General features: G+C 43.4%; 2 protein-coding genes across 2 annotated transcripts; both read left to right on the top strand.

The window, feature by feature from the left end:
* Nucleotides 1–13,829: 13,829 nt before the first annotated feature.
* On the top strand, nucleotides 13,830–16,044 carry LOC139755413 (uncharacterized). The gene is made up of 2 exons (XM_071673697.1): nucleotides 13,830–13,966; nucleotides 15,127–16,044. Exons 1-2 carry the CDS (start codon nucleotides 13,955–13,957, stop codon nucleotides 15,667–15,669), a joined length of 555 nt encoding a protein of 184 aa, XP_071529798.1. The 5' UTR covers nucleotides 13,830–13,954; the 3' UTR covers nucleotides 15,670–16,044.
* Nucleotides 16,045–21,373: 5,329 nt separating this feature from the next.
* LOC139755411 (uncharacterized) lies at nucleotides 21,374–25,386 on the top strand. The gene is made up of 2 exons (XM_071673695.1): nucleotides 21,374–21,476; nucleotides 24,396–25,386. The coding sequence occupies exons 1-2, from the start codon at nucleotides 21,465–21,467 to the stop codon at nucleotides 24,861–24,863; spliced, it is 480 nt and encodes a 159-aa protein (XP_071529796.1). The 5' UTR covers nucleotides 21,374–21,464; the 3' UTR covers nucleotides 24,864–25,386.
* Nucleotides 25,387–25,837: the final 451 nt, after the last annotated feature.

The raw sequence follows: 25,837 nt of genomic DNA, 5'->3' as shown, positions 1-25,837 counted from the left end.
GAGAGAGAGACAGAGAGAGAGAGAGAGAGAGAGAGAGAGAGAGAGAGAGAGATACCGTTGATGGGATGGCCTTGATTAGGGCCTCAGCTGCCCGTCTCGTCTCAGCTAACATAAAAAAAAAAAACAATCACGTAGACATCATACCGTACAGACAACAATTCCTTAACAAATTACGTAACATCACTATACAAAAATCAATAACGTAAAAAAAAAAAAAAACGCTGAACAATAATACACTGAGAGTTTAAACACACATCAGTACCTTGAAATACGTAACATCATTAAGGCAACAGAGCAAACACACATTTCCTTTGACATAAGATCCTTGACTTGACAGAATACAAAGACATCAACGTCATTACCTTGACAGAGTATATACAAGACAATAACTTTGACAAGATGTTCAGATATCATTACCACGATTACGTCTACGATTGAGCACATGCGCATCTTTGCCTTGATATGGGTAGGTATATGATCGGTCTTGGAATGACTAAATGGAACAGTTCTTGAGCTATGTCATAGGCCAACAGACTCTCTTTTATGTGAATCTCTTATGTATTTTATGTATAACTCTGTATCATCGCTCTAAGTTCACAAAGCACACATATTACCACCTAGTCAACAGGACATATGTTTTGTATCAGCCTGACAATATACGTAACATCATCAAAATGAGAAAACGTACCCACAAAATCAACTCGACAAAATACTCAACACTATAGAGATAACAGAACACATGAACATCATTTCCTCGACAGAAACATCAGTACTTTGAAGAGGGACATCCTTATCTACACAGGGGACGTCGCCACTTCGACAAAATCCATGGAATCACCACACTGACACTACAAACAAGAGCCATTACCTTGTCAAACATACGTGATACCATTGATCTATCGTAACATCTGAATGTCACTACCTTGACTTGAACGTATAGACATCAGCACGCTAGCAGTATCTTAACATTCCCTCGCATCATCATCATATCCGAGACCATATTGGAAATCACTGAGCTAACAAAAAAAAAAAAAAATAGCTTCATTGGTACTCTTCAAGATCTTTATTGTTCATAAAAAAAGATTATGTTAGATCTTCTTACAGATTTGATAGTATATCACACTACTATACCACACCCTACATCATGCACCACAACTGTCACTACGTCAGGGATACGATCAGCGATAGCCAAGGTTGTTAGGGTCTAGTGATGTTTGTTAGTTCCCGCATCCATACGCCCTCTTTCCCCCCTCCTCCCCCCAAATCCATGAGGATGGAAGTGTTTTTTGACACACACACACACACACACACGACGGAGGCCCGGACACGTCCTGGAGGCAGCCGACAACAACCTTCGCCCTAGTAACTAACTGATGCACAGTCCCCTCCAAGTGACCCTCCCTTAACCTCCTTCCCCACCTCCCTCCACCCTGCACACCTCTCTCTCTCTCTCTCTCTCTCTCTCTCTCTCTCTCTCTCTCTCTCTCTCTCTCTCTCTCTCTCTCTCCCCTACCCAGACCCTACCTCCTCCCCACCGCAACACACACACACACACACACACACCCAACCGGTCCGCCCAGGAGGGCTGCCTCCACACACCCATCTCCTGCAACAGACAAAAATCCTGGAGTCCTTGAACTGCTCATCGGGACTCTCGTTTCGTCGTCCCTGCCAGCTAAGGGTCTGACCTTGTAAGGGGGCGTGGACCTGCCGGGGCGTAGGCTGAAGCTAGAGGGTGCTAAGCCTTGGGAACATTAAGGACGACAATCCACTAAAAGTTTGAACTGAGGCTAGCTGTATTGAGTAGGAGGGAGGGAGGGGCGATGAGACGCCGGGAAGAAGCTAGCCCAAACTGTGTTTGATAAAGTTGAGCAAAATGTTAGAATACAATAGGCAGATATAGACGAGAAGGACTGGAGTTTCTAAGAACTGGATGTCGAGGAGAAAATGTTGCTAAACATGTAAGGTAAGTAGATACAATAGATTGAAACAGAGAAACGTTAACCAGGTGGCGTTCAAGTGGTAGAAAGGTGGTAGGCTGACAATCTAAGTAACCTTAACAAGATGCGCCACAATATGAGAAAATAAAACCTTAAGAAATAGAATAATGATTATGAGAGGTTTAAAAACACGGTTATGTTTGTATTACGCCTCTCATGAATAGCAGGCATACGGGAAAGATAGCAGGACAGAGTGGGAAAGATATAGAGAGAGAGTGGGAAAAAGAGTAAGTACTGCAAACCGTTCAGACAGCGTATGATAACGCGAACAAAAATGAGAAACAGACGAAGAGCTACAGAGACAATTGAAGATCTAGTGAGGTGTACACGCGAGGTGAACCTTAAGGCTAAATTGCTTAACAATAGGAATAGGTTTGTCTGAAGTAGAGGAGTGTGAAGAGAATCAGCGGAGGGAGTCTTTTTGACTGCAGACCAAGTGATAATTACAGGTGTAGAGTCCAGGTGTATCACAGTGAACGCCCGACGTAAGACCCCCCAACTCAGCACCTCGAACTAGAGCGGCAACGACTCCTGGAGAAAGAGATACCAGACTGCTTACACTGTAGATCGTATTGGTTCCTGGAAAGAAGTTCAGACTAAGGGGAAACTTCTTTGCAGCCGCAGATGAGAGGGCGGCAGGGAGATAAGGAGCCTTTAACGAGTAAGAGCAGGGGAGAGCAAAGAAGATAATCTTCAGGACGTAAGTGTTCAGGTTAACAGAGGTTCAGATCTTCAGGAGGCCAATAAAGAAGTTGATCGCATTGTTTCATGAGCCTCTTTGGTGTCACTGCCATTTAGTTTATCATATTCGTCATATGTACACAGTAGTCATTATATAGAAATTATGTTATTAAGTGTACGATATCACCATATAGTCATATCTTTATTTGAGTAAGGAATTATCTCATCTCTTGAGTAAATACGTTCACAAGAAGGACTTCACTGTTGAAATAAGTATGCATTATCCCATGTAAACGATCTTTGATAAGGTGAGTGGTATATTTTTCCCTCTTAGTGTTCCATGTTTGTTCAGCAAGTTCCACGGAGACTATACACGAATCACGTTCATTGGAGGCGATCCACACTCACTAAAATGTTGACAACGTTCACTGTAGGCGAGGAGAAGGGAGGAACAGAATGATGAACATTGCGGATAAAAGAGTGGGAGTGAGGGGAGGAGGAAGAAGAGACGAACGATGAGGGGTGGAGGAGGGAGAAAGAAGGTAATATATGAGTAGCAGCAGCAGAAGAAAAGAATGAGAATAAAGGGAAGAAGAAGAATAACATGAGGAGGAGCAGATACCTGAGGCGTACAACCGCGGGATCTTTTTTCTTTTTTTCTATTTCCAAGCTGTGCGCGGATACCCCCAGTAAACCACTGATACACAGTGTGACGAACAGCACTTGATGTGACCAGATGATCCTCTGCAACAGTGCTTTCCTAAAACGGTGGCTCGCGATTCCCCAAGAGGTGGCAATGGGGTTTTTAAGAGTTATCGTAAGCTGTCCACACTGAGCTAACAGAATAGCTTTGCTCTCGAACAAGACTACTCCCCGAATGAGCATGAGTGAAAAGGAAACAGAAATGGCATAGATTCTATAGTTCTTCCCTTTTTCTAATGGCTGTTATCCGTGGGCAAATATAGATCTCCCATGCCTTTATCTGTTTACACCTGTTGGGATCAATGTGGGTGAACAAAGAAGACCCGGATGTGAGGACTGGAGAGTAAATCCGGTTGAGAAATACTGCTATATAATGTCACAACCTGGAAAAGATTCAGGAACACGCAGTCTGAACTTTGCTCCACCGATTAAACTGAAGAGCAGTGTGGGTCATGTGCACCTTCGTGTGGATAGATTGGGACAAACTTATGGACAAACTATGGGGCAACAACGCATTGTGAGAGAGTCGAATATGTGTGAGGGAACTCAGTATGAGCGAGGTTGCTCTGGATAAGGACGTGCACTGAGATTTAAGTTATAAGTAGGAGACATAATATAGGTAAGGTGAAGACTATCAATTGGGACACAGAGAGAAAAACACCATGTGGCCAAGTGATAACGACCGTAGCTCGGTACACCAGGCCACACTGTAGGTGAGGACTCATACCGAGAGACACATTATGGATGAGGACACATAAAGCAGGAACAAGTTGTTGGTAAGGACACATAGTGGGAGGTACAGCGTGGGTTAAGACGCATACAGTAAGATACTGTGGGTTAGGGCATTCAGCTGGAGAAATACCATGGGATGTGGCCATATAGCCAGGAAACACCGTGGGTGAGAAACCTGGCGAGGAAGACACTACGGGTGTTAGTGGGAACACACAAATACACACAGTGGATGGGTACATACAAGTTGGACCACACTACATTCCAAGAATGTGTTCCTATCTATATGTATCATTACCCTAGTCTTTTCCCCAGCTTGTGTCCCCCGACGTACAATACGTCCCTGCCCATTATGTTCCCACCCACTGTGAGTCCTCCCCCACTTTATACAAAGACATAAAGCGGTCAAGTGAAGATACATGATTAGGCCGGAACATACAGCTTACAGGCTGGTGCAAAAGACGCAAACCCATCGGGATGACACATAACTTTGGGGAGAAAACGCAACGAACAAAGAGACACAGATAATGACAGAGCCAGATGGTGGCCGTAGTGTGTGGGGATACAGAGTAGGCGGGGAGGCTAGGGGAGAAGAGACACACAGTGAGTATATCAGGACACAGAGTAGAGAGGGGGTATATATCGTAGTCGGAACTATATCATAGAGGGGGACATGTAGCTGGCAGGGACATAGATTGAGCGAGGACACAGAACGGGAGGGGACAGACCCACACCCGGAGGAGACATACTGTACCGTGGGAAGGCACACAAACTGAGCAGACAACAAAATAGATGGGGACACGAAGCAAGGACACCCTGTACAGCATACAAAAAAGGACGCACTATATGGGACACACTATAAGGTACTCACTACAAGGGACTCACTACAAGATGCACATGACAAGGGACACACTAAAAACAGCAACAAAGTGATGCGAATTCACCGTAGGTATATAGTGAACAGGAGTAACCACAGGTGGTATGCAAATGCACGTGTCAAGTATTATGTGGCTGGTACTACACCATGGGCGGGACACATTCTGGTTGAGTACACACAGTAGGTGAGGACATACAGTGGCGAGGACACATTTGTCATGGGACAAACTCGTGAAGGAACTCGCACAACGGGTGAGGCCACATAGCTGGGTAAGAACACACACAGTGGGCACAGGCGCATACTGGGTGGAGAAAGATTGTCATAGGGAGCAACACACAGTGAGCGGTACACACGATGAGCTGAGGCATACAGTGGGTAGCGACAAGCAGTGGGCGGGGACACACAATAGTCAGGAACACGGAGTGGGCAGTGATGCAGGATAAACAGGTCTGTGTGGTCGTTGGGAACACAGAGTGAGTTGAGACACAGAGGGTGGGGACTCACTGGGCGGGTTCGGGGCATCCTGGACACCTTCACGTGCAACAAGACTGAGATGACCTCTAAACCCTCGAAGATGGTTCCAGTTAACTGTGATGGGAGGGGAGGAGGAGAGAGTAGATAGGGTCGAGCAAATACGGGAAAGATCATCAGACACTAAGTAAGGTAAATAATGGGGATTTATGATGCAAGAGAAGAGCAGTAACAGTTTCATGAACGACTGAGTGATGAATAGAAGAAAAATCTGGGTACGATGTGTGTATCTGTCCACTGAGGGCAATTTGACCCTCCACAAAAAAAAAAAAGGAAAAAGGGATACAAAGCTTCGATGAAGCTTCTACGACACTCACAAAACACTAGCACCTACAGAGCCTTCATTGCTACAGAGCATTTACCACACCACACACCGCAGAATATTGAGTCCCCAAAACCTGCACCATCACACTCCAGAGCAGATCCACAAAACCTGCACTGAACCATCAAAACCTAGAGTACGCCCACAAAACCTGCACCACTACACAAAGCCAGGCGGAGACCCGCAAAAACCCACATTGATTCCACAAAGTTCAGAAAAGACCCACAAAACCTTCACTAACTCCACAAATTCCAAATACAACCAAAACACTAAAAAGACCATACCAAGTCCACAAGAGACCTGCAGAATCTTGTCTGCTCCCACACTTTCACGTGTGGAAGAAAACCTTCAGTAGACAAACCAAAACTTTTTCTATCCTCACAAATATCCTCAACGCCCCAGAAAACTTTAAAAGCCTAAAAAAAAAAGTAAAAATCATCCCAAACATCCGACAAGTCCATAAAGCATCAACTATGCGCACAGGACATCCACTACGCCCACAGACCATCCTCCAATGACCATAGAACACCCACCAAGACCAGCGAACGTCCACCACTCCTATAGATTCACCGTCACAACTAGATGTCATCTAGAGGATGGGTTACGAAGCATAGAAGATTGCATTCCAACATTAAGGATTCATTTGAATTTGTCCCAACCTAACACGAGTCATTCACAGCTGACAGTGATGATCTACTCAGAATATTTTCCATTTGATCCTAGTCAGTTAGTATCGAATCACCAGCTACATGAATACCATAAGAACAGGATCCACTCTCAACTATAAACTCCTTGCCATTGTTTCTCTACTGATTTGGCGGGTAGATTTTTACTATTCTTTTTCCTTGCCGTCCATTTATTGAGTCTTGATGTCCTGCTTCCCTATTCTCGTCTCTAGGAACGCAGTAACTCCTCCTAGTGTGCTCCTCCCCTCCAGCATTCCCTTGTCTGAGGGACACGCCCTGCCATAGCCTCCACGTTTGAGGACGTTCTGTCTCAGGGACAGCGTCCTCACCAACTTGGTGGGGAAACCTACGCTACACGGAAGATCCTGGAAGAAAACCCCATGGCTTATTTTTCTTCATCCTTTCTACTTCGCAGCAAAATTCTCACTTTATAGTGACCTTCACAAAAACATCATTTCCCTAGTCCTCCACGCTGGATGTGGAAGCGCGTATTTCATGGCAGATTGGCAAGGATAGAGCAGAGCAATGCCAGACGGTAAGCTGCGGCAGATGATACGGGCCACTAGCGGTGGTAAGCGGGTTGGTGTTTCTAGTATCCAAGGTCGCTACTGGTGGAATGTGAGGGTGTGAGCGTGTGAGGGCTCTCACGTGCAGACCCGGGCTAAGATGAGTGACCGGTGAGTATGAGGTACATGTGTGTTGATGTGTGTGGGTGACTGTTGTGTGTGATGCGACTGGTCTCCGTAAATGACTGTAGTGTGAGGGATGTGACTGTCGTCTGTAAAGACTCTGGTGCGTGGGACGTGACAGGCGTCTGTTAGTGACTGTACTTTGTAAGATGATATTGGTCTCTGTAATGACTGTGGCGTGTAAGATGTGGCTGCTCTCTGCGCTATGACCTGAAGAATAATGGTGGAGTGAACCGAATTCTCTCTCACAAGACGAAGTCGATTATGCATATGGGATCAGAGTGGTGGAAGGTGCGACGATGAAGACGGAATCTTGAAGACCCAGTTGGCTAGTCTGGCTCCTCATATCGAAGGTCATGTGCCGATGTGTGTGATCCACAGGTGAACAAGGCGACTCCTCGATGAACATCTCCTTGGGCTAACTGACCAGGGGCCTGTTATATAAGTCAAGCCTTTGTCCTTTATTTGGCTAAAGAAAACATCTATTCTCTCACTTTGTTAGATACTGAGTCATAAAGAATTGATAAACTTCATATACAGGTCTGATATGCTGGTTATATTTCAAGGAAATCAAGTCCCAAGTGTCTACCTTAGTGTCGTAAAGAAGAAAAGTGAATAAACATTTTTCTACCAATAGAGAAAAGATTTTCTTTTTAACGCAATCACGGAGATAGAAAGATTCAGATGGGCATAACCAATTGGTAAACAAACGTAGGAATATCTAATGTTTGAAATAATGAAGAGAAATGTAATATAAACTATATCCCAAAACAACAGAATCTTATATAACCTCTTTGTATTTTAAAGACCATTTTCTCTTCGCAATTTAGGAAACTCAAGAGAAATTCTTTTAATGGACTTGACTGTACCCATATATTTTCCACAGGATGTAAGAGCACGGTTATCATCTGATGTTACTGTATAAAACAACCTTTTGCAACGCAGCTCACCTGATTCTGTATGATGTTTTACGACTAATAAAGGCGTCAGAATAAATCTGTTGGCCTACGTGCGTCCTCGACGACACTCACCATTCCTGTCTCAGGAAGGGAGGAGATTGTAATGAAGGTTCCCGATGATGGAAACAGAGGATAACTACCACGATAATTGTTGTGGCTCATGAAAGAGCGGATGACGTAAGCAACCGGTAAAAGCGGAGAAGGAGACAAGCAAATATAACGGAAAAAAAATTTAGGTCTGTCGTAAAAATTATTATAAAATGGGAAGAAAACAAGGTATGTGAGATTAGAGACAAGAGTGAGAAGAGAGGTGAGTAGGTAGGGGAAAAGATGAGTGAGAGGAGATAGAGACGAATGAGAAGAGAAGAGAAGAGAAAAGAGAAGAGAGAGAGAGAGAGAGAGAGAGAGAGAGAGAGAGAGAGAGAGAGAGAGAGAGAGAGAGAGAGAGAGAGAGAGAGAGAGAGAGAGAGAGAGAGAGAGAGAGAGAGAGAGAGAGAGAGAGAGAGTCTTGGGAAGAACTTAAAATAGGATCAGGGAGGAGGATCAGGGAACTGTGTCGAGGGAAGGTCTCATTATGAAGAGAGGGAGGAACGGAACGAAGGCTAGTGAGGTGAGGAAGCGTAAGTAAGTAAGTAGAGCTGCTGTGGGAGGAGGAGGGGGAGAAAAAATAAAACGAGTTAGAAGGAGGGGCAGAGAAACGTGGAGGAGGGAAGGATGAAACGCCCTGAGGTGAGGGAGGGAGGGAGGAGGTAGCAGCAAGGTCAGGAGCAGCGCCACACCCTCCAGGAGGCTTCCCGATCATCCTCAGCGGCGTTGCTCCTTTATCCCTCCTCCTATATTCATCTCCCTGATCACATTCCTCTCTCTCTCTCTCTCTCTCTCTCTCTCTCTCTCTCTCTCTCTCTCTCTCTCTCTCTCTCTCTCTCTCTCTCTCTCTCTCTCTCTCTCTCTCTCTCTCTCTCTCTCTCTCTCTCTCTTTCCTTTTTCCTTTTTTCCCCTGAGCCACAACTTTCCGCAGCGCTGTGGGCACTGCAGCACGAGATACGTCACCCCCCCACCCCCTCCCCCACACCTCAAGTGTTGCCATCAAAAGCACTGATCACCATCACCAGTGTCATGAAACTGAACGGGTCGGAAACGGTGGCCTTTCTAGAGCTGTGTCAGAGTCCTATGGAACTACCAAACTAGGCAGTGAGAAAATGGAGTCTCATGAGGTACTGTGGTCCAAGGAGATGACAGGACCCTAAGAGATGCAGAGTTTGTGTACGTTGCAAGAGTTCCAGAAAGGTGTATGGGGTCTGAGAGATGCTGAGGTACTCGGAGATGCGATAGTTTTTTGGGGATGCAAAGACCCACGTGTGCAGAGTGGTCAACAGTGGGTAGTGGGATCCAAGGAGGCCCGGGGCTCCCAGGAGGTGCCGGTGTTCCAGAACATGAAGAGGTACTAAAAGCGAGCAGAGTCTCTCCCTCTCGTTTTCTCTCTCTTGTTCTCGTCTCTTTATCTCTTGATGGACAAATTCCCTTCAGTGCCTGTTCTACCACATCCTTATAATCTCCCGGACGTAAACTTCACCTCACAACCTCCACCATATATACACACGGACGTCTTTGTGTTATCACTCGTAAGATTTTAGTAATTTGTCGTCCCTAAACGAGGATGAGGATGCATGGAAGATCCCAAGAGGAAAAAAGAAAGGAGAAAAACAACAAATCAAATGAGACGACAGCCAGACAAATCAGGGGAAGTACCAAGGAGCTGATAGTAACATTATCCCAGCACAGGAGGAGGATTAGAAAAGAGAGACATGGGCGTGGTGGCTCTCCTACTGCCAGCGTCCTACACCTCCCGGCTCGCCAGCAAGGACGCTCCCCCCTCCTGGTCAGGAATATCTTGCTTCTCCATGTCTTACAGACGTAACAGTCTGTCTTGAGAAGGTATCTCTTGCCCTCCTGCACCTTCCAGTACTTGCCCAGGGTGTGGTTATAGCACTCGCGTAAAAGACATACTCCTTGACCTGGCCTTTCTCTATCTCATCCTGCCCCGGCCACTTTACTTCCTTTCTTTGCTCCCACCACTTGCTTTTACCCCATCTTCCCCAGACAGCTGCTTTACCCTGCCTCCTGCAGTTCCTCCTGCTGTAGCCTCCACAGCGTCTTTTGCTCTTTGCACCTCCCACTTCCTCCCTATCAACACTTACTCAAGATCTCCAAGTGAGTTTCGCTATAGCTCTCTCTTTCTTAATTTTCTTCGTCTCGGCTCTCTGGGTTCCTCTGGCTTGGCTCTCCTTCCTCCGCCATCCTTTCCCTGTCTCTCAACCCACCTGTCTCTAACCTAGCTACCTCTTCGGTCAAAATCGCTCTTGTCTGAGCCCATCCTGCTGCCTCAGCCCTCCCCCCCCCAAAAAAAAAAAACAGCTACATCTACTCTCCCTCAGGATATCTCCTCACAGCAGAGTTTCTCTAGCTTCTCATAGCTATCTTGCCTTAGCTCCTCACGGCTATCTTACCCCCTATCTTCTCACAGCTATCTTTGCTTAGCTTCTAACAGCAACCTCTCCTTATCCTCAGCTTTCATTGACCTAAGAACCCCAGGTTATCCTTATCTTAATACCTCCTGTTGTCTTCCTCCTTCCCTCAGCTGACCTTGCCGGAGCTGTCCCCACCTACTCTTGCTGAAACTAACCCATCTACCCCAAGGGCACTTGTTCTAGCTTTCCCCATCCACTCCCAGTCCTCACTCTAACCCTACTCTACTTCGTATCCTTTACAGCGTACGTGTAAGTTGTGCCAATCCTCAGCGAGAGTCATGTCAGCCAGAAACACGTATAAATAAAGCGTTTTAAGATGAGGTTTGCTGGCGTTTTTACTTGATTTTAAATGTCATATCTGCTCTTGCCAAAACTACAAATGGATAAGTGAAATTAGTAGATACTGATAATGACAGTTACCTGCGCACTTAATCACTGGATAAAGTTGTAGTTGGAGCAGCAAACATCGAGTTTAGTTGAGGCATTCGACGTTTTTACGTGGTACAGCCATTTACGGCCAGACAGTATGGTAGGGTCCCCGACCTTGGAGCTAGGGCTCGTTCGGCTGCAGCATGTACTTCAAGTCCGCTTGAGGAGGAAAAAGGACAAGAAGCATTCAGAGAGTCACAAAGGTCGTGATTTCCTGAACAAAGTGGTGTTAACGAGCGCATTTTCATGTTTTTCAGCAGCACGAAGGTGCTTTCCGTGGGAGGTATTAGTGTGAGTGTGTGTGTGTGTGTATGTTTATGTGTGTGTGTGTGTGTGTGTGTGTGTGTGTGTGTGTGTGTTTCGAGAGCAGTCTAGATTAAAGATGAGAAGATTAAGAAATAATTCTCCACAGCTATTCAAAAATGTCAAAAGCTTTATCGCTCTTCACCTGCTACTCGAATATATATATATATATTTTCTGCCTTAGTGATGAACACAAACCCATACGAAAGAGCTTTACATTGGATGAGGCAAAATACTTTTTCTTCAAGGGGATCGTTATCATATGGATGGATTCTTTAGTATGAGTAACTGAAAGCAACGCCACTAGAGATACGTTTTCAGATGTAGTTTAAAAAAAAAAGGGAAAATGTATACACCTTTTCTCCTTCGTTATCTGGTTGCTTTTCTGCGCCCCCCTATACATTGCTTCTTGTTTCTTATCTCTTCTGCCATCACGAACTGCCTCGAACGGAACTAACGGTGCATTGCCTCGTGCAGTCCTTTGTATGAACACATCTGACCAGAAGCAGTATAGAGGATGGGGCCCTGCTTCTACAAGAGTGACCATGGCCACTGTAATATATTCGATGTTGCTCTTCTTGAATCTAAAGCGTGACCCCCTCATTTCTTAGTCACTCCTTCACCTTCACAATGAATCCGTAAGATCTTTCATAACCCCAACTTGCTTTATAACGAACCAACGGGATATAAACCAAGTCTTCTAGAGGGATGGAGGGAGGGGAGGGAAGGGGAAGATCTTCCAGTGGCACGTCTTCACCAACCCCCAAAACCTTTCCAGAGAAACGGTGATGTTAACAATGCTACGCTTCAGATTCGTAAAGCCCATCATCCAGTTATAAGGTAACATGGATTAGCCTTATCCTGCAGGGGCGAGGTTACCTCCCTGTTGGTCTGATGATGTGGTCGTCCCCGGGAGAGGAGCGGGGCTCTCGTGGGTGTGGTCGGACACCCTCAGGGACGAACGGTCACACCTTGTTTGGCTTTAAGTGTTCTCCGTCAGGGCTGTGCCTCCTCGGCGGATCTAGAGCAATTGCATATCATTTTATGTTTATCAACATAACGACATTTGGAAGTTTCTATAGGAAGAAAACGAGGATTTGGGGAAAATGAGTATATCTCCAGGGTTAGCTTTTTGTCTCATTTGCTGGTGTAACTCAACATCTAAGTACCTTTCCTATGTGAATTACATTAAAAGTAAATCTCAAAGTATCAATTTCTGTCTATCCTTTTAAGGTTTCTGAATCTTTCCTTTTTTTCATGATAACATAGATCTAGCATTTGTTGTTACCCATAAAACTACGTTTACACCGAAGTGTCATGGGTCATTTTCTCGTTTGTCAGTGATTCCTGTTAATATATTACTATTGGTGATTCCTCTTTGCAGATTTCCGATCAAGATTTCTGTTCGTATATCATCTTTGAGGGTTCCCGTTAGCGCATAATTGCCTCTTATCCCTGTAACTATATGAGTGTTAGTGAGTTCTGTTAGTAAACTGCCTTTAGTGAAGTATGTTTGTATATAACTATTAGTGATTCTCGTTCGTGTAAGAATGTTAATACTTCCTTTTACCTTATAATTCATTGGGATTCCTAGTACGATAGAATTTTCAGTGATTCCCGTTACTATCTAAGTGTTAGCGATACCTGCTACTGTATAGCTATTAATAATTCCTGCTATCTCAGCGTAGGTGATATCTGGTACTGTATGACTATTAATCATTCCTGTTAGTATATGACTGTGAGCAATACCTGTTGCTACCTAACTGATAGCAGTTCCTGTTAGTATATAACTGTTAATGGTCTGATTTGTCCTAGTATAAAGACCAGCCCGAATTCCTAATACACATCTTAGCAGAATATAGTACCACGACTGCATGTGTACACCTACTAATTGTTTATAGATCCGGTCAGAACTGACGCATTAGATCTTTCATACTTCAAGTCATATTACGTGGGGGTGTTTAGGCATATGTTTATACAAGATGGAACCACCCCTCTCTCTCTCTCCACATACCCTCAATCTTTGTGATACTGTGGTTTTCTTGCCTGAAAGACGTGACTGACGCTCCTAAATGCATTCTGTGGGCATGACCGCGTGAGCGAGCGAGCTGGCTGGCTGATCCATCGCTGACGCAGGTCGAAGATGAGAGGGGAGGAGGTACACTGCTCACCACAGTTTCTCAGAAATGCGTAAAACCTGAGACACAGGAAAGGTTAACGATAAGGAGGTGACCTTAAGAATCACTTAAAAACTATATCATGTCTAAAGCAAGCGAGCACTTCGGCACCACCAAGGATTTTGAGCAGCCTCCTCACCCCCATTTTCTACGTAGCGATTGCCTTCTCTATACGTCATAAACAGTGAGGACCATCCAAATTTCGCTGTACCTCAAGGTCGTGACGGAGGGGCGAGGCTGAGTGACGTCACCAACAGACCTGTGGCGTCACACGCCCTTAGAGTATATAAAGAGGGCAACAGTGCACAGGATACAGAAGGATCCTCTCTCTCGCTGCAGTCATGAGGGCTTTGGTGAGTAGTTTTATGCATCTTAGTCTATTTCAGTTTGGGTACTTAAGTGGAAAGAGAGTGAAAAAAGAATAACACTGAAACGAGAAACTAAAATGATATTCACTAACAGTAAAACCGGATAATTAATGTATTTCAGTTAAGTAATATCATTCCTTTTTTTTTTTTTTTTGAAGAATATGCGTCAATGATACAGCAGATGTAGGCCATTATTCATTTCATTTTCCTGTATGTATAAACCTCTTATGCATACACACTCATGAATGCAGATTATATTATGCTCAATATCTTAAGCACTGAAGTTAGCGAACTTCCATGTATACCTACTCGCACAGGTGTGATGTTATGTATACATGTTTACGTTATGGGTTACCACTTGGCATGCTGTCGTGTGGTTACCAGAGGAGCACACCTTTTACTTTCGAAGCTATGTGACGATTCTTACGGTAGTTCTCTAAGAAAGTCTACTTTCACGAATGTTTGCCACAAAGAAAGGTATTCAGTTAAGGAAATATAAAAAGAAGGAAGAAAATCACACACACACACACACACACACACACACACACACACACACACCTACACTCTGGCGGCCGTGGTGTAGAGACTAGCGTTACTGATTATTAAGCCGTACAGTCCAGCCCGGGGTTGGGCCCTAATAAGATCGAAACCTGGACCCGGCAGTCTGCCTACATCCTACCCAGGTGTTCAGCCTCCCCTTGAGAACGGTTGATAAATGAGTACCTGGCTTAAGATGGTGTGTGTGTGTGTGTGTGTGTGTGTGTGTGTAAGTGTGTATGTGTGTGTGTGTGTGTGTGTGTGTGTGTGTGTGTGTGTGTGTGTGTGTGTGTGTGTGTGTGTGTGCTTGTACAAATAGGAGTAAATATCTGGTACATACATACAAGGTTAAGACACGGGGCAACACGATTGTAAAACTCTTTCCCCAAAACACACAAATAGGAAACACACACACACACACACACACACACACACACACACACACGGCTATCCAGCGATCATAAGTAGGATATCCAAGCAACAGTAGTTGTGTTCCAAAATGAGTGATATCAAAACAATATCAAACACATTTCAAAGATTATGAAGAAAAGAATAATTTCCAGCTGGCTCTAATGGAAAAACATTATCAACGTTTTCTCTCTCCACAGTTGATTCTGGTCGCGGTTTCTTACTGCTCAGCAAAACTGGTGTTGCCCTACGCAGCACCATGGCCGCTGACCACCGCGAAGCTGATCACACCTGAGATCGAGGGAGAGGTCAAGCCTTTGGCTCTGGCTAGCCCTTACATGCATCCCTTCGCTCACCCCCTTGCTACCCCCTATGCTCACGCACTTGCTACCCCTTATGCTCACCCCTATGGCTACATGATCAAGCCTGACCCTGCTCTCGAGGCCACAGAGTTCCCCTTCATCTGGACCGAAGCCAAGGCAGAGGAAGCCCGTCGTCGTCGCCGCGACGTAGAAGTGCCCCTTCCCTACCTTCACGCCGTCCCTGCCGTCGCCAAGACTACCCTCACGACCAAGCAGTTGGAACCAGTTGAGGCCGCTACTCCCGCCGACACCACCAAGCTGGAGATCACCACCAAGGAACACGAGTTCTCCGTCCCCGCCGTCAAGTACGTGCGTCCAGTCGTCAACCTCAAGCCCGTCACCTATTCTGCTTTCTCTCCCGCTCTCTTCCCATGGGGTTAACACTGTGGATTGCATGCTCCCCCTTTGGAACGGCTTCTATCGTCAAGATCGATAGATAGGCTGACTATTCCTTTGTCGTCCTCTCACAAAAAAAAAAAAAATAGCCATCAGCAACGTTTGTGATTATGATTAGTCCCTGTTGGTCGTGCACCATCACAAGTACATCTGTGGATGTCTTCTCCACCCAACACAGGTGTGAACCTGGAATGGATTTGTATCGTAATCCTGTGTTGCAGAAAGTCTACCCATGGCTAGAAAAAAAAATAAAAGTAAAAGGCTAATAACAGGACACTGAAAATATTGATTCAAAAAGAAACATCATAAAGACTGTAAATTGATTAGTTTTACAAGGAAATAAAAGTCTTTTTTATATCATTTGTTAGATTTTCTTTTCGTATTCTTTCCAAAGGTATTCCTTTCATCTATGTTGCGTCTCCTTGTACATTTCTTGTCTAAATGCAACAATAAATATTTCAAAGACTTTAGCAATAAAGTTGAAGTTTAATAAACCCATTTCAAAAGTCACAAAAGAAAGAAGAGCCATTATGCTTTTCTCTGATATTTACTTTGACGTCGAAAATGATAATGATAGGAAGGTTTGAAAAGGAAAATCTATGTTAACGAACACGAACAAAATACTTCACCCTAAGGGCAAGGCTTCATGTGGCATATATACGTTATTGATATAATTCTTCCGTTTGTCACAGAGCATTCCTATACTGTAATTTCTTCAGTAGAACAATGATATGTTTATCTTATAACCTTCGTGGTGTCTAGTGGATGATAACTCCATTCCATATGTTGTATGCAGGTTGTAACATTCATAGGAAAAAAATCGATTCCAACATTTTTCGTTACGGTAATAGACAAACTGTAGATAGCTTCAAGATGTACATTACACAACACGACTTGCACCGTATGAACGCAGTATCGGTGATTCACATATGCTAAATAGACTACGTTCGACAGAAGCTATGGAATGAACTTCAGTCTCTTCCTATAGCAGCTTCAGTGATGCTGAGCTGCTTTCGAATGCCTTATGCGGCAGTTTCTATGATTTTTCTAAAGTTTCTTACTGATCTCAGAATATCTGAAATATGAGGCTTATGCCACCTACCGGGGACCAGGTGATGGGGCACTTGGTTTCTTACCTCTGTGACTACCACGAAGACTCACATTATCAGTCCAAGAGCCTTCCACTTCATGCCACCATATAGCGTTCTATAACCATCTTGAACTTGTATGATGCTGGATGAGTAATGTGGATGTCCTCCTGTTCTTCTGGTTCATCTAACAGCAAGGAAGGATACAAGAACCACTCAGGACCTGGAAGTAACGTTGGCTGGCACAGCACTGAGCACCCACCTCCGCCAATCTGCCTCCGTCATATATCGTGCGCTGCGTATCCCAACCCGCTCGCTCTTGCAAAGTGAACTGTGGCTCCCTCAGGGTCTAATGGTACACTTATAACAAGTTGTAGACCTTCCTACGCAAGTTCAGAACACTCCTTCTCTGAGCTTATATAGCCATTATCATCAGTCAGTAGCACGTCATACGTATAGATTGTTTGATCCCCTCCTGCCCGCCCACAACCACGAGGGTCAGGATATACAGATCGGCTACGGTTCCGCTACACGTTACTTTGCGCGTTGGAGTATTCGACGTCCCTGGACTGACGTGCTAAGTGTGAATGACGTACAACCTGAGATATCTATGTCCGCTTACGGAGAAACCTTCTTATCTTGAGGCTTTCAGCGGGTACTTTCAGCTGATGCGTCCTGGATCCCACGAGGCATTAAGGATGACTAGCCCTACTGACACAACAACGCTAACATCTGCAACTAATTCACCAAATACCTGCGAGGAAGAAATCTCATTACCTTATCAAGTGGGAGATGATACAGGAAGAGGTTTGAACAAGCAGACTCACATATTTTCCCTCCTTTTAATCATCTATAGTGTATAGTGTAGAAGCAGATCAACCCATCAAGTAAATACTCTGTTGCCATCTGCTAGAGATGACCCTATCTTGACACAACCCACAACCAGCCTACCTTCCAGCCCCAACACGGTTTCACTATTAGTGTCAGAGACGACAAAGGCTCTTCCGAAGGCATTGCCACTCCACAGGATTCTTAACAGTCTCGCTTCCTCCCGTTGTATCTCAGTAGGCTCCAGGCACCACCAGGTCGTCCAGTACAGCTAGGCTTCTCGGTGTCCGTCTAGACACCATCATCAGGTCCCCGTAGACTCATGACGAACTCATTGTGCCTGAACACAGAAACATTCACCCAATTTTCTTTCTTGCCAGTCTCGCCTATGCCCTCCCCACCTGGTCGTCATCCCTGTCCTTCACACAGCAGGTGTTACGTGAAAAGATGCAGAGATGAGCACACAAAATCATCCTCCGCCCTTTCTACAACACCTATCAAAGGCACTAAATACACTGGGACCTTCATCTGTCCGCAACCTTCACCTAGACATTATCCAGCGGTTTGGAAAGATGCTGCTACACCGTCATCTCCTTCCACGAGAGATCCCTTGACCTTGAGTTAGAGTCAGCTACCGCAACCGCGTCAAGGCCATCCGAGCAGACTGCTACAAGAACGGTTTCATCACAGTCACTTTAAACACTATCACTATTCGGTAGATTGCCATCTCAATGTCAGTGTAAAGACTGTCTGTTCCCCCAACACTACAGGCACCCACTTTTGATCATCATTACTATTATACACTCGTGTCCTATAAAGATATGGAGTACATCACCCTGGCGCTCTTCTCGATAGGTTTGCGTAACTTCCTTCCATGCCTCGTTGGTCGAGATTCCATTAAGCTAAGTGGAATTAGAATTTAGTTCTATACTGTGGGAATCACGTAAGAATGAAGTATGCATGATTCTGTGTCCTTTGTTTACATGTAAACGCCAAGGGACAACACAAACCCCGGACCCAGGTTTAAACACAGGTCCAAACTGACCAGACAGAACCTTCCTTGACGTCCCTTCTGCAGGAGGTAACAAAGGGAAGGGTTGATATGCCAAGCCCTGTCAAGAGGTACTGATAGTAGTGTTCTCCATGATAACATCCAAGGATATGGATAAACTCGTCCAAACTCCGTCTGGTTTGGTGTTTCGTTGTTCCCATTGACGTGCGCTTTATGACAACATAGATCAGACTAAGATAATATACACAGCTAAAAGAATATATGTATATACTATCATAAAACAGATGGTATTGGTAGGGCGTAATGAGAGATTAAGTCTTTTAATGATGATGGTTTCAGATCTTGCAATTCTGATTATGGCAACTGGGTATTCACGTAGAAGTATCAGAATATTTTGTGTTTTGTGTCTTGTCACTGAAGGTAATCACCGTATCTTTTATCATGATCACTGAGCATCCTGATGCTAGGCAGAACTCCTTTATGGCACGAAGTGTGTGACGGAATTCGGCTGTGCTCGGTCGACCCGAAATTCAGCTCTTGTAACTGATAATGTCTTGAGTGCACGAAGTTGCTCATTTCTAACATATCTTGAGCCGTGACCAGCGCAAGTTTTCCTGTGGCCCGTGGCAACAGGTTAGCTGAAGTTTGCCCCCGTTCACAAGTCCACATCATGATGTGAAGCTGTTGGTGCGTGACGACACCTGGTGCGGACTGACTGCTGGCGATAGAGTGATCATTAAGTTCAATTTCAGCTGTTGGGAAAGAAAATTAAAAAAAAGAAAAAGTTACTTTGAAATGAGAAATATGGGACCTCTTGCAATATATGTGGAGAGAGAGAGAGAGAGAGAGAGAGAGAGAGAGAGAGAGAGAGAGAGAGAGAGAGAGAGAGAGAGAGAGAGAGAGAGAGAGAGAGAAAGAGAGAGAGAGAGAGAGAGAGAGAGAGAGAGAGAGAGAGAGAGAGAGAGAGAGAGAGAGAGAGAGAGAGAGAGAGAGAGAGACAGACAGACAGACAGACAGACAGACAGACAGACAGACGGACAGACAGACAGAACAAAAGGTCATAATGAATATTTCCCTTACATGAGTACCATCCAAAAGAGACTGAAGGCTATCAAGTTATCCAGGTTGAGAACGAGGCAACCTGTCTGAGCACCTGCACTTTGGAAAAAAAGTTAACCTCGGTGATTCAGAGAAACCTGATATCCTGTATGTCTCGCATATTCCCTTCACTACCATCAATTCGTGTATTCTGATACATATATGATGATTATTTCATTAGCCTTTGTGAGTTCTTGGATTTCATAATGCCAACGCACCCTAGTGGATGTTAATAATCTTTTCAAATAAAAGAGAATGATCGAGAAGAGGATAAAGGATGCCTGGAGAGGATCATTGTGCTGGGGAAAGACAACAAGAGGTATATCGCCATACAGGAAGAATATCAAGACAACAAGAGGTATATCGCCATACAGGAACAATATCCAGACAAGAGGTATATCGCCATACAGGAAGAATATCAAGACAACAATAGGTATATCGCCATACAGGAACAATATCAAGACAACAAGAGGTATATCGCCATACAGGAACAATATCAAGACAACAAGAGGTATATCGCCATACAGGAACAATATCAAGACAACAAGAGGTATATCGCCATACAGGAACAATATCAAGACAACATGATGTATATCGCCATACAGGAACAATATCCAGATAGGGCGTTGCCTGTTTGAGGGTATACTCTGACACCTGCCGAAGACCAAAACGTAACAAAGGGAGCAACATATATTTAGGAAGTTTTCAGTATGAGAACATTCTTTTGATCTAAAGTAACCAACTGTTCCTTTACTATTACACATCCCTTTCTGTGTGTGTGTATTTTTTTTTTTTTTTTTAACTGGAAATAGAATGGAGTAAAGAAATAATCTGTTTGTCACACATAATTACGCATCCCTTTCTGTGTGTGTGTTTTTTTAACTGGAAATAGAACAGAGTAAAGAAATAATCTGTTTGTCACACATAATCACGCATCCCTTTCTGTGTGTGCTTTTTTTAACTGGAAATAGAACAGAGTAAAGAAATAATCTGTTGGTCACACATAATCACGTATCTCTTTCTGTGTGTGTATTTTTTTAACTGGAAATAGAACAGAGTAAAGAAATAATCTGTTGGTCACACATATTATTCTTGTTATCAACAATGTCTCCTCTTCTTTTGCTGCTGTAGTGCTTGACTTGTCTTCTTGCTCACAGATCTTACTGTCGAACATGACATATTTTCATACTAAAACATAATAGCTTATATGATTGTACCTTCCACGGGAGAGAGAGGTGATGGAGTAAGAAATTAAGACTGATGTTAAGTGTCACATGTGCTCTCAATGGCTAGGCTTGCTAAACAGATGCATACCATCATCACGAGACCCTGGTACCGCTATCAACAATTTTGGGATAGTAAACATACATGTGACATTCTCCAGTAAGTCTGTTACTCCTTGCATTTCGCATATTTCTTCTATGGAAAGGGAAACTTTAGCATAAGACTTACAAACAAAAGATAAAGTGTAGTGTGACTTAGTAGAAAAACACAGGGCTTCACAACGCATTGTGACACTAACAGTCTGAATACCTTAACCTAGTTTTATAAGATGAAAAAAAAAAAGACCGTTTTTTCCCTGGGGTACTTCCAGCGAAGATGATTACCGCAAATTCTGGTATATCTCAAGGTTGTGACGGAGGGGCGAGGTTAAAGTTATATAACCAACAAGTCAGTGGAGTCATACCCCATGAGTATATAAAGAGGGCTAGAACGTAGGGGCAGGCAGAAGGACCTTAACTCTCGCTGACAACATGAAGGCTCTGGTGAGTATATACAGTTAGCTATAAGTACCTACGACGGGATCTTGCCAATAAGGCGAGGCTAACGTTGCCCTCACTACACATATCCTCTTTATATATCTCTCTGCCGCCGCCGCCGCTCCCGCCTCCCCCGCCATGTACATTTCATAAATTCTTCTTGGATTGTTTTCATCTGCTTCTAAATCCATCCTAGGCATGCTTCTGATTTCAGATACCAGTACAATGAAAAAAAAAAGATTCTTTTTCCTTCTTTCTTGCAAGGCTTTTGTAAGATTGTGTTTGATAACTTCTTGGTATGTTTCAAGGTGTTATCACCGATGTAAGTATTCTGTTTCTTCCTCGTTCACTTGTTTTTTGATCGTTGCATTCCTCTTGACGCTATCAGCGTCTGCAAAGCGTAGATCATAATGCACCATCCTTTCCTTCTCTCTAAGCTAAGGAATCTGAGTTCTATCAGCCTTTCATGGTCTTTCATTCGTCTCAGTTCCTGCATTTTGACTGTGAAGTGTTCCTTCCATCTTCTTCGACTTGTTTACATACATCTGTTCGTTCAGTGACCACACGACACAACTGAATTCAACTTTGTATCTTTATGTTCTCCTTGAACATCTTCATCATTAACTCCCTGTCTTTTCAAGCGAAAGTTCACATTTATCATACCACTCATTACTTGTGTTCATTAGCAGTATCTTATCAATATGATTTCTATTATACTAATAGTTTCTTTTTTTAATGGTGATTCCTTTGACCTTTGCTTCACCTTATATTCAACTCATTCGAACTTTGTATAGCGTCACTGATCTATTGCTATGTGTTCGAGGACTGATTCCGTTAAATCTATCCTCGTTAACTCCATCAGGTTTTCGTGTACCTATTTCCAGGTTATATTGGAATATCTTCGCTTCATTACCTTTGTGTTCTGTTCACCATTTCTGGTCACCAACAAAGCAGCTGATCATACTTCTTTCTCCTTCTCTTTCAATATCTTGTATCATTATCTCAAGTAGACTATGCGTTAATACAATTACTTGTAGGACCAGCAGTGTGTTTTCCATTGTTACTTATCTGAACTGTTTGATCTCTCTTCGTATTTTGCCTTCATTGTTTTGTCTTGTTACTCTCTGTCTGTAGCACAACCCTGTGGTTTACTTTACCATTACTACATCGAGGAAAACAGTGTCCATTCCTCTTCGTTGTATTACAGTTTCACAGATTGTTATTGTAGTGATCGAAGAGTCGGGGTTGCGTCCCTGTCATCTATGTATAACTACTGAGCTTCATTTGATAAAGTTGTTTTTGGTCATATGTCCCAATGTGTGTGCTATCATCACTGTGTTTGTAGTAGTGTGTGACACGCAGCATTTTCATAAATGTCTGCTGCTGTTTTCGCTTTCGTGTAATCATTGTCTGACCAACGAAACCACTCGTTTTGCTGCTGGATTTTTCTTTTTCTTTTTTTTTTGTCTTTTTTTCAGGAACACGACTAACATTGTGTGTGGATCTATCCTATTTACACGACTAACATTGCGTGTGGTTCTATCTATTTTGTTGGATCGTAAATTCATGCCACCTGAGCCATGAGCATCCTTGGCTGCTGTATCGCCTTCACACTCATTTCTATTTTATAAAGTATCATGATTTCTATGTAACTGATATCTAGTAAGCTTGCATGTTTGGCCTTTATGTCCATGTATATTGGCGGGTCATGCATAAAGAAAATGTCTATCGTGTTTGTTCCCCTTGTCGTTCTATGGTTTACCTAGATAATGTTAATGATTCATGGCATAATCTCGTTTTCAGTGTTGCTCTCTTTTTCATCTAATTGATTATTCTTTATTACGTATTTGTATCCGTATCCGCGTTTGATCGAACAGTACCTTCTTTTTTTTCACAGGAAGGACGATATGCCTCAACTCATATTTCCCATTAAGAAAAAGTGTTTGACTGAAAGCATTTATATCAGTATCTATTATCTCTCAATGTGCCAGGTCTAGTTAGCTCTTCTATCCCTCCTTATCCCTTAATTCGCCTCAATATATAGACGAGTTGCACTTTCAGCTGCTCTTTTTTTTTTTTTTGTAAATCATTCTATCCAATTACAACCCTATCAAAGAAAGAGAACTTTGTCTCACCCAAATTAAAACATTTGCTCAAAAGTTTGAATTGATTACTACTGATGCTAATCAGACAAACCTAATTTGAAATAGCTACTTATATCACTGCTTGTGTATCCTTTCACAATATTGAAACATTAAAGCAGATCATATTCATCGCTTGTTTTTCTCAGTTAAGCAAGTTTAAGTCTAGTCGACTCTCATAGGATTTGTTTCTGAGTCCGTGGATCATCTCGGTAGCTCACCATTGTATTCAGTACGCTCCTACTTCTACCCTGAAGAAGAGTGATCAAAAAAGAACTTGATATTCAAGTTAGGAGAGCACCAATGATTTGTAAAGTGGTGACAACATTTTTAGAACTAAGCTCAATTACCCTTTTTGTGAGGCCAAAGAGTGTTCTTCGCCTGTCTGTAATGCTTGTATTTTCTGCTTGATTGACTTGTAGTTCATCTTGTTACCTTACTTTGCTCCATCAGTGCCTTCCGCCTTAGCAGGATGCAGCCACGAAGCTGCCTGCACAAACCCAACAAAAAAAAGTCCTGAAGCTGCATGACAATGATCAACATACCAAGTCATTTCTCTCGGTTCGCCAAATCAACAGAATTAATACTCCAGCTCGGCTTCTTCCTCTTTAATGCCGTTGTTCAAAGCTTTTCACATACCAGTCCTTCAGTCTGGCAGCCTTGTACTAAGACGAGTGTTTTTGAAGACATCAACAAATACAGGAAGTTAGGATTGTATAGAATTCATGAAGCCAAAATTAGATTTATCAAAATAACATTATCAACGTTTTTTCTCTCCCGACAGTTGATTCTGGTCGCAGTTACTTGCTGCTCAGCAAAACCATTCTGGCCTTACGCAGCGCCATGGTCGCTGACTACCGGGAAGGTGATCGCAAACACTGAGATCAAGGGAGAGACTGTGTTGGCCAGCCCATACATGCACCCTCTTGGTCACCCCTTAATCAACCCCCTTGGCTACCCTTATGGATACCTCCTCAAGCCTGCTGAAGCAGAGGAAGCCCGTCGTCGTCGCCGCGACGTAGAAGTGCCCCTTCCCTACCTTCACCCCGTCCCTGCCGTCGCCAAGACTACCCTCACGACCAAGCAGTTGGAACCAGTTGAGGCCGCTACTCCCGCCGACACCACCAAGCTGGAGATCACCACCAAGGAACACGAGTTCTCCGTCCCTACCGTCAAGTACGTCCAACCAGTCGTTAACGTCAAGCCCGTCACCTATACTGCTGTCAACCCCACTCTCTTACCATGGTGGTAAAAGAATGCTATCCCGGGGTTTAGCCCCCTTCGCACCGGCTCGTTTCCTGTGATCGACGAATGAACTGACATTTCTTCCTTGTGGTCCACAAAAATGAAAAAAAAAGATGAAAGGACAGTCTTCAACGCATGCAAAGCTGTGATCTAAGCCCTTGTTGGTCGTGCACCGTCACTGGTACATCTCAGGACGTCACCCTAGTCCACCGTCAGCACGATTCATACATAATATCATTTCCAGTGAAGTGAGTGTGGCTTTCATCATGATGTTATGTTGTCGATGGTCCTTCTCATAAAAACAACAGAATCCTGAAAATGTAACTTAAATAATCAAAACTGTGAAACCTGCAGAGTACTATGTACTTGCCACGAAAAATGAAGTACATTATTGTACTTTTGTTTAAGGAATCAAGCTATGTACTTTGTTTTGCAATAGTATTGGTTTTTTGTGTTACATTTTACTGTACAACCCTTCTTCAATGTCTGCAAGATAAAAATAAAATGTAAATAAACACGATTGAAATAAACATGAAGTTTTACAAACCTCATTCTAACTTCATATGTGAAAGCACAAACGAACATATATATATATATATATATATATATATATATATATATATATATATATATATATATATATATATATATATATATATATATATATATATATATATATATATATATATATATATATATATTCTTTCTTTTCTTTTAAACTATTCGCCATTTCCCGCGTTAGCGAGGTAGCGTTAAGAACAGAGGACTGGGCCTTTTTTGGAATATCCTCACCTGGCCCCACTCTGTTCCTTCTTTTGGAAAATTAAAAAAAAAAAAAAAAACGAGAGGGGAGGATTTCCAGCCCCCCGCTCCCTCCCCTTTTAGTCGCCTTCTACGACATGCAGGGAATACGTGGGAAGTATTCTTAATCCCCTATCCCCAGGGATATATATATATATATATATATATATATATATATAT

The sequence above is a fragment of the Panulirus ornatus genome, chromosome 19, assembly GCF_036320965.1.
Source record: "Panulirus ornatus isolate Po-2019 chromosome 19, ASM3632096v1, whole genome shotgun sequence".
In the NCBI taxonomy this organism is placed as follows: Eukaryota; Metazoa; Arthropoda; class Malacostraca; order Decapoda; family Palinuridae; genus Panulirus; species Panulirus ornatus.
This window is presented reverse-complemented; position numbering and strand designations above follow the sequence as displayed.